The sequence below is a fragment of the Desarmillaria tabescens genome (assembly GCF_030435595.1).
Source record: "Desarmillaria tabescens strain CCBAS 213 chromosome Unknown EV420scaffold_329, whole genome shotgun sequence".
Taxonomy (NCBI): domain Eukaryota; kingdom Fungi; phylum Basidiomycota; class Agaricomycetes; order Agaricales; family Physalacriaceae; genus Desarmillaria; species Desarmillaria tabescens.
Window position 1 is genome coordinate 1 of NW_026848628.1, and position 9,418 is coordinate 9,418.

The 9,418-nt window shown below is 48.7% G+C and overlaps 4 protein-coding genes across 4 annotated transcripts; 3 read left to right on the forward strand and 1 right to left on the reverse strand.

The window, feature by feature from the left end:
• Positions 1–397: 397 nt before the first annotated feature.
• EV420DRAFT_1490146 (uncharacterized protein) lies at positions 398–2,596 on the reverse strand (the record flags this gene model as incomplete). Its single annotated transcript, XM_060470698.1, has 8 exons — positions 398–519; positions 579–600; positions 793–988; positions 1,040–1,146; positions 1,203–1,317; positions 1,505–1,835; positions 1,888–2,198; positions 2,493–2,596. The coding sequence occupies 8 exons, from the start codon at positions 2,594–2,596 to the stop codon at positions 398–400; spliced, it is 1,308 nt and encodes a 435-aa protein (XP_060321357.1).
• A 204-nt stretch (positions 2,597–2,800) lies between these two features.
• On the forward strand, positions 2,801–3,737 carry EV420DRAFT_1655920 (uncharacterized protein; the record flags this gene model as incomplete). The annotated part of the gene is made up of 5 exons (XM_060478854.1): positions 2,801–2,951; positions 3,013–3,195; positions 3,251–3,453; positions 3,504–3,563; positions 3,624–3,737. 5 exons carry the CDS (start codon positions 2,801–2,803, stop codon positions 3,735–3,737), a joined length of 711 nt encoding a protein of 236 aa, XP_060321358.1.
• Positions 3,738–6,411: 2,674 nt separating this feature from the next.
• EV420DRAFT_1490148 (uncharacterized protein) lies at positions 6,412–7,082 on the forward strand (the record flags this gene model as incomplete). Its single annotated transcript, XM_060470699.1, has 3 exons — positions 6,412–6,425; positions 6,454–6,704; positions 6,733–7,082. 3 exons carry the CDS (start codon positions 6,412–6,414, stop codon positions 7,080–7,082), a joined length of 615 nt encoding a protein of 204 aa, XP_060321359.1.
• A 541-nt stretch (positions 7,083–7,623) lies between these two features.
• Positions 7,624–8,924, forward strand: EV420DRAFT_1490149 (uncharacterized protein; the record flags this gene model as incomplete). Its single annotated transcript, XM_060470700.1, has 7 exons — positions 7,624–7,770; positions 7,956–8,266; positions 8,384–8,442; positions 8,542–8,591; positions 8,641–8,683; positions 8,734–8,822; positions 8,880–8,924. 7 exons carry the CDS (start codon positions 7,624–7,626, stop codon positions 8,922–8,924), a joined length of 744 nt encoding a protein of 247 aa, XP_060321360.1.
• Between the last annotated feature and the right edge of the window lie 494 nt (positions 8,925–9,418).

A 9,418-nucleotide genomic window follows, 5' to 3' on the forward strand; every position in this document is an offset into this window, starting at 1 on the left:
CTGTAGATCTGGAAAGGCACCAAGGCAACCGCATATAATCAGCATCTTCATTCGTAGTTGACGGTGGTGAGGAGATTGGACGTGATTTAGTTGCGGGAGAAGGTGAGTCTGCTTATATCCCTCACCATTTCATTGTCTTATTCTCCGTTATGCTGCACTAGGTTGACTCATGGCGATGCTATATATTCATGTCATCTCTTCCATTTGCTTTTTCTAGGTGCGAAGTTGTCACCTTTTTGGCCTAGTATTGATTGACTTACAGGCACGAACTTTGGTGCCCATCAACTCCAGGTTACTACACATGATGCACTTTTGTTGGCTGCGCCCTTTCCCACCTTGGATGCGGTATGTTAAAGCTCTATATTACGGGTATCTGCTTACAGTCATTCAGGTTGGCTCATAAGACCCCTCTATGCATCGTGTGGCCGGTTGGCAAGGTGGGAGGCAAGGGATGGGTATCTGGCAGAACGGGAGTTCGATAAGTGGGTGGATGCCTGGACCTGTAGCTAGCCGCTATAGCTAGTGTATATAGGTAGCAAGCAAATGAATACATGTTCTATTGATTCCTATCAACGTACAATGATGCACACCGACAATAATCTATGGCCATTGAAGGATATCCATAGGTAGCGATCGCAAAATCATGGGATGCCCCATTCTTAGCTAGCTACGGGTTTCTATCGATTTATCAACTGATATACACTGCCATCGACTCAAACCCACGGACTTTTGACTGAGACTCAAGCATGGTTGAGCTCTCCTCATGATTCAAGACCACAGTCCTCCACCAACCTCCTCGACATCCAGCTCCACTTTAACCCACACCCTCGAAGTCGCCCTCTCCTTCGTCTCCCCCCCCGGTCCCCGGCCGCTAGCCTCATCGGAAAAGCGCTGCACTGTGGTGTAAACCATGATCTGAAAGGGCTTGCGCACCATGTGTGGTACCCAAGACGCTTCGGAGTGAACAATCGCACATATAAGCGTTTCTCTGCATCCAAATCAGCATACACTGTAGATGTTCCTTATTCTGTATACTTACCTGTACAAGCTTTTTTCGAACTCGTCATAGCCTAGCATTTTGTTATGAAGGTTGTTGGTGTGTGCGCATCTAGCGAAGACATAGTTGGTCGGATAAAGCCAAGAGGCCTTTGCAAATGATAACATCCCATAAGATTCCCTTTTGATGCGTCAGCCAAATATACTTCAACAAAGCCCCATGGTGTGAGTTTCAGGGATGTGCATTTTTTGGAAGAGTCATTCCAGTTGGACATGGCACAGACATGTATATGTATCCACTGTGCGTGAACACCCGTTAAGCTAAGCAGTTGGATTCATTGCTAAACATGCGAAATGACATAGTAACATTGCATTCTCTATTCTTGGCAATACGTTTTGAAGGTATCACTATAACTCATAGTCACCAAGAGCTCTTTTTCACACTAAAAGAAGAATCAAGTCGATGTTTGAGCTTCGAGATTGGGCCCAAGGACCTGAGACCACTTACATGTAATCCCACACTTCCGCATATGTACCATAGGACACGTTAACTAAGGACGATGTGTTGATGACATCTCTGTTGGCAGGGAGAGCGCGATAAGCGATGCACATCTGGATTTTCCACCTGAACCTGACCAAGGATGTAGGAATGCATCCCCATGTAGGGTCGATGAAGGTTGCCACCGCAAGAGTTACACGACGGAGAGGCGCATGCACCGGTATGGAGTGCAACATGTTGAGAGCAGATGTCGGGCTGATCTTGCCTGACATAAATGCGAACCATTCAAGCGACACCAGGTTCGACAGGTCGATAAACATGGGAACAGGTGGGAAGGTCTCTACGCAAACATCAGCATGTAGAACAGACACCTAGGCTATGGAGAAACATACCAACAGCGTGTATAAGCAATCGCTTCACGGCGCTCCCCAGCGTGGGTACAACAATGCGCGCACCATGGAGCTCCCAATTGTCAGCTGATACGACATCCAGTTCAACCGTCTCGAACACGATCATTCGTGGTGGCAAGCAAGCGAATAATTCCATCATGTCACGGAGTGTAGCCCGAGTCATGGTTATGCTGCCCACTAAACGAGGCGGTCCGTACGAAACATGACCAGGCACATCGGCGGTAAGGAAGGAAGGACTGATGACAGTCAGACTTGTGATATCAGAGTAGCTGAACAGTGCACCCGCTCCCGACCTGCAGAATCTACATCACCGCAGCCTGATCTCTATGGGGCTTTGGAACAAGACCGGCCTTTGGAAGTGGGAGAGATCGAGATCGACTCCGAGGAATAGGGTGAGACTGGGGCATACGCAGATGACATCATTGAGGAGGATTGAGGACAATGGCATGTTGTGACCGTTAATGTGTATTTGACGGATGCAGCTGGCATGAGCTGATCGCCTCTGCAGGTAGAGTGACCAGAAAGTGCAATCCCATTTTTCATTGACCTGCACGACCTGGAGCAACTGCCGCATGCTGGCAACGTACCATTCCGTGCACACGGTTAAACAACGGTAAAGGTTGGCATTCGTGAGTATTGAGAGAGACATAATTTGAGCCACCACGTTGAAGGGTAACTGAGGTGGATCCATGGTGGGGTAGGATGAGGGCAAGGAGTCTATCGCTCCCAATTGTTTCTGGTGACAAATGTCCAGCCAGGGTTGCGGTCATTGCTGACATGCCCAATAAGAATTTGAACGAGGAACGGAGGCCAACAATGTATGGCAATGAAATAGAGTACATAGTGGCACAGCCGTGGCGGCAAAACCCACCATTTGAAAGAGCCATGACTCACCATGCTTCTGCGGGAGCTACCGTGTTCCGATCGCGAGCACATGACAAGGTACAATATGAATTCATTGGCTTGCACGCCGTGTCTCTCGCCTGTTCGACACGATAATTGGCTCTACTCTACACCTCGCTGGAAGCCTTGGTGTCAGATGAAAGGTGCGTCAATCTGGTAACAGTCCGACGCTTTGCATTTTGCTAAACAGCCTGTGGCAACTAGTTGCAGACGTTTTCGATCCGTATTGGGATGCCGCGTGGGTAGTGTGGGATGAGGAAGAGCAAGAGAGAACTGCAAGGGGAAATGCCAGCATACCTGCACTCCCCGATCCGTATTGGGATGCCGCGTGGGAAGTGTTGAATCAGGAAGAGCAAGAGAAATCTGCGAGGGAAAAAGCCAGAATACGTGCGTTCCAATGAACCTCTAATGTCCTAGGTGATGCCAATCCACAGGAACACAGTCGCCTGGAAGGCTATATATGAGACGACACCGTGGGACCTCTTCGACTGGGAGCCCCAAGTGCAGTGGGCGGCGCATGTCCAGGCAGATGATGGGATGACAAGCCAGCTGTCAAAGCAAGAAGCTCAAGGCAAGGCTTACCGAATCCAACATGAGACCACAAGAACTCATCCCTGGCTCAATGGTAGACCTATTGGGATGCAGGTGAGTTGATCGGTACTTGGTGGTAGCACAATCCAAAAATTTCTGCTTAGTACCAGGCTGAAACACTGGACGTGGATAGTCAGCCTGCATTGGACCAGATCGCACCACCGGTACGCATGATTCTAGCCAAGTCAAGTTGTAATATAAATGCTGACTTGTCTTAAGACTAGCCGTCTACTTTCAGTACCGACTTGTCCGACTTCCTCTTGAAACCAGAAGTTATCAGACTGTTGGACATGCTCACCCCTACGTTGAGCCGGCTGCATGAGAGCGGGTGTCATTGAACAATGGGATATGTACATTAATGTGAGCAGGCAGGCAGACTAGGATACCGATCTAAGAATATATCTTCGAAGTATTTATTGCGAAGTATTTATTGTCTGTGTGCTCAGCGACATCATGCTCTTGCCAATTCCTAGAACACGTCGTGAACGGCACATGCACAAGTATTAATACTGGGGTCAGTTATTCCGACTGGAGCATATGATCTAGATTGCGGTGTCTCGCTGGATCTATACCAATCTAAGCACCCTCTTTCTGTCCCCATCCGAGGTTCGGCAGGTGTCGGACAGACTAGTACCAGCCCGTTTTTCAGGAATATGGGGTCGCCACCCATGAGCACAGCCTGAACAAACAAATCTACATAAACCTTGCCACTGCCTGGTGGATGAGGACAGCTGGCATCCATGAAATGCTCGACAGTAATGTCAGCCATTGGTGCACTTGGACATTCGATGTCGGTGCTATCGTTATGCTCGGTGCTTCCTTCCTCCAGAAGTGCTCATCCAGGCGCTTGGACCCCGTTTCAGCATTGGGTACCAAGGATGTCCTTGCGATATCATCCTAAACCTTTCTCCGAATATCCGAATGTTGGGAAGAACGTATGACATGGAACAAGTCTTTGTAAGGTATATTATCTCGATTACAATTGTGAATAGGACAATGAATGATAATCTGCAGAGCGAGATATACGCATCAACGGTCTGCATTCCTGGATACTCAGGCATCCTCGTTTCTACAAGGGAATTGGGGTGGATGGCCTGGGTGATTAAATTCAGGCATTAGGAGGTATGAAATTATGGTAATTTGCGCAGGGCATACATGACGAAAATTTCAGCTTCTCTCTATGCAGTAATTGGACAGTCGTGAACAGCTGTTGTTGCGACTGCAGCCTATTTACACGTGTAATTTTGCAATCTAGAGTGTTTTACATGCATACTGAGAAATAGTGAGCGAGCGGACTAAAACTACGCGTCGACACTAATGCTACGCGGTGCAATGATATGGAATATAACTTATGGCATAAGAAGCAACGGGATTCTAAACAGGACTTAGTCACAGCACTGTACCTGACAGGCATGCGTGATGAGAAGGCCAAACCCTATACCCAATGCCTTAGGCTCTAACTTACAAGCACACTCGTGGGAGCTAGATAAAACCTTGAAGATTGCACTGGCACTGAGAACACTTAGCGCGCTCGCTAACTGTGATGCGCCATACCTGAAAATCCGGGGAAATCCTTAAGCGAGCGGACAGATATCACCGGCACGAGCTTGGGCAATGGGCTTCGGCCGAAGTCCGCGAGCCCGCGTTCCATTGTTCTGAGTCCCATTGTTTGAAGACTCACTTGTTGCCGTGTCTACGAGAAGCCTCTGTGAATCCAAGAAAGAAGTCCTGAACGACATACGCCAGAACTGATAGTTCCGTGCGCCTAGACCTGTCGGTCGCTAGAGAACGAGCCCACGGGTGTCGGGAGAGCACCTCTTGGCATGCGTTTAGTGAGCTCACTATAGAAATGAGACTAAAACTGGGAAGTCCGACTCGGATGCTCAGTAAGGCAGCGGTGGCAACGTGCTACGCATGTAGGAGTCTGGGTACTGTGCGACGTTTATAATTCTAATTCCCCTGTAGTATAAGTAGGCTGGTTACAGTAGATAGAGGCGAAGTTTCGAGCCCCCGAGTTCCCGTGCACGCGTTGAAGGCGGTACTGTAACAAAGGATCAGTTTGTGACTTCGAGCTGTGCGTAGAATTAGCGAGCTCACTCAGAGAAATACGAGATACCCTTTTGATAAGACTTTTGAGAACTTAGTCAGAGTGAATACGAATCAGTGACACTGTTTCTGTTCTGTTAAGTGTAATAAGTCTGTTCGGAGAATGTGTTGAAGTGGAAATCTGAGATCTGTTCTGTTCTGTTCTGTTCTGTTCTGTTTCAGTCTGTTCCGTGTCAGTTCTGTTCGAAGTTCCGTTTCTGAATCTGTTTTCCGAGCACTTCTGAAGTGTTCTTGAGTCGAGATAACCTGCGGGAGTTAGTTGGAGAACCCCTACATACAGTTGTGTAGCGAGTGGGCTAAGTCAGTGCTTGCCTGTGGTGTTCTTTTAGCGAGCTCACTAAAGTTTCAGCGTGTATTGCCTCTGTTTCTGTTGGGATCAGTGTCCCTTGTGTATTATAACTCAAATCTGCCTTGAAGGTTGCATCGTGCCAGTGAACGACCTTCCTGTAAAAAGTTCCTAGACTTAGGAATTCATTAGAGAAAGCTTAGCTTCGCTAAGAGCGCTGAGGATAAGAGAAACTCTTCGAGATATTGAAGTATAGTTGGATCGCATTAGGAATAATCGCTCCCCCTAGAACTTACGAGGGTGATTGTAGTTTGTGTAGTTGTGTGAGTGTGTGTGTGGGTTTTTGAGGTTCGCCTTTTAGCCCGCTCACTATTCCACAGGTGCCCACAGCCAGCCTCTTCACCGTGACCTTCCGTGGCAAAGCATGGCTATCAGTGTGATGGGACGTCTCCAACACATCATGACAGGACAAATTGCATCAGCAGCCACACCCCGGTCATGGGGTAGTGATAAAATACCACCAGAATCTTGGTGTGTGGACGACGCAGGATGTGAGACCTTCCATTGGGAAGTTCGTCTGCTGTGAGCTCCAGAGGGTGCCCCATTGTAGCCAGCAGTCGATGACGGGAATGAGGTATGATCCACACTGTACTCTACTCCAGCCGTGAGCTTATGCAGCTTCAATGTCCAGATCGCGAGGCTGTGTTGATGGCAAGTGATCCTGCGAGCCCCGAATATCAATACAACCCTGAGGCAGATGCGCCAAGTAGCGAGATATCGCCCTCAGACGACGAGATAGAGGATCCCGAATCATCTCCATCTGAGGTTCCTCCGATGGAGTCGATGGAGGTAGACGAGGAGTCGGTTGAAGGTCATGTATCACCCAGGACTATCGAGAGTGCCTCGTCTTTTGGTGAGCAAGCTCATCTATGTCGTGATAGCGGAGACACTCATTCGAGGATGGAAAGATCTCGATAGTCTCATGGCTGGACTCAGTCAACCTATCAACCATTCCGGCGATGAGGCTCCGCCACCTGAGGCGAACGAAGGTGCCAATAATAGTGACAAAATACCCTCGAACCCATTCGATGGCTCCAGCTCGGGCATTATCGATTTCAGATCGCTGATGAACCACCTGGATGGCGACATGAACGGTGACTGGAGTGAGAATGAGAACAGTGGTACACTTCCTCTGGCACAGGCGATGACGGGAAGTTACGTGCCAACAGACCAAGAACTGCTTGTTTTGAAGGGCACGACGCCTTACGAGATGTGGACAGGACTGGTGTAGGCCTTGAAAGGTGGAAGTTGACGTGGCCATAGAAGGATGCAGGAATCAGTTGCCCTGACATGAGATGTGGAAAGGTAAGGGTGTATGCAGCCTCATATGAAAGAATCTGACAAAATTTCTTCAGGGTAATATAGATACAACGGAGATTTGCTATACTACTGATGTCGCACAATAAATAGCACTTATATACAACTAGAAGACCTCTGCTTCCGTATCATCCATGTGAGCAGGGCATGGGCACAAGAAGAATAACCACATGAAGCCGTGAACTACAAAAACATTGAGGCAAGGAAAGTTGGGGGAAAACATCTGGTTTTCTCAGGACAGCCATCCACGACAAGCCAGGAATATGTGGAGAATGGTTACATGGTTACAGAGGGCCTGGGGAGCTTAGGAGAACTCATGTTGTGATCTCACGTACACTGCTCACCACCACGAAGTTCTCACTCAGGTGCGGCGCCGGATCCATTGGCTGCACCTCCTTAGGAACTTCCGGACATGGCCATGATGAGAAGGTAGTACCGGACTTTGTGCACATGGAATGACTGTTGACGTGTCGAGAGGCGGACCAGAAATACCAGGGGCTTCCCCGGGAACAACGGCACATACGGGAGGTGGATTGGGATGGCCGCCAGCGGGAAAAAGCATAGAGTACGGGGGCGGGCGCGACGCCCTGTTCCATGAGGTGGTACGCTGATCTGGCTGGAGAAGACGAGAGGTAGCCTGCACAGGCGGAGGGTGTAGGTGCGATTGCAACAATCGACCTTTCGTTTCGTGGATAAGGGGTGGGGTATGGAAAGATGGATCCAAGTGATTGCACTGGGCTGCGAGCGATTGCTCCAGTACGGTGGCATGGTGAACGTCTGCATCTAGCACATGACTGGGAAGCGTGCGGTGATGAAGGAAGTGTGGGAGCTCTGCTTGCTGTTGAAGACAGTATTGATAGGCACGTGCTCCCTGAACATGTGCTTGCTCCGCGAAGTCAGTATGGTCGAATGGCTGATTGGGCATGTGCTGGGTAGTGGTGCGAGTTTGAGATGGCATATTGTGGATGTCAGGCTGGGGGATAGAGGCCATAAGGGTGGGAAGGCCGCCCACACTGACCATTGCTTTTTTGAGCAGGAAGGAATCCGGTCTTTCGGCCTGGTGCTCATCAACAAGCGTTGCTCGTCACCGTCATCATTGTGAGTGTGCTTTGATACTACCTGTTCACATCTTGACAGGTTCTCAGCCATCATTGCACCTTGAACTATCGATTATCACTGGCATGTTGTCCATGGCTATTGCTTTTTTGCATCCAGGGCAGTAACCGGCCTGTCGTCCTGGTATTCAGCAACAGATGTTCATCGTGGTCATCGCAGTAAGTCAATAGTTTCAATAGTAGGTGATTGCACTTAACCGTGTTAAGACATCATCATGGCTAACATTAAAGGATAGGCTAAGTATATTGTTTTGATAGCACCTGATCTGATAGCGCCTCGGCAACAGATCTTCATCGTCATCATCTTGGTGAGTCTGTGATTTAAATAATACCTCATATCACCTGACCATGTTGCAGAACAGTGTCACCAAGATCGTGACCATGGCTAACATCGAAGGTGGTAGGTGTCTCTTGATTTGATAGCACCTGGTTTTGATGCCACCATGACAGTTCATCGATATGATAAAGGTGGTTATGGTGGAAGACTGCACCCCAGAATCACTCAATCAGGAGCTGTTGTCATGCACAAAGTAGGAAAGGTGAAGCGATATTCAAGTTTCATGTTAACAAAGCTGATTATCCTATTTGGTACACAGGTTACAATATATTACAAGGGAGGTCGACAATGTTGTGATACATAGGCGAATATACTACAGGTGAACAGGATGGCTGTAAATAAGCATGAGATATAGTAAGTGCAACAAAAGCATCAGGACAACATCAAGAAAGGTTTGAGGTAGCAAGAAGTGGAAGTTACACAGGGAGTCAATGCTAGCAAGAGCATGGAGAGTAGTCAGCAGCAACTATACAATCTGCAGAAAAATGGTTAGGATGACACAGGGAGTTTGTAGGCGACCAAACCTTCTAATAGGATGACGTTGGGTGCTAGTTACGACAATGGCCCTTGAGCCAGAGCCTGCAGGTGGTGAAAAATTTCCTGACACGGCCTGTACGAGTGTCTCTGTAGCGGGATGCCATGTTCGGCGAGTCATTGAGAGCACCGACGTTGGTGTCTGTAAGGCCGGTCCCGCCAGCACGCATCTGTGCCCGACGTTTGTTGGGATTGTCGACGAGTTGGGGAGGCAAATGTACGACAGGTGGGGTGGCTGGATGAGGGTCAAGGGGGGAGTATGGT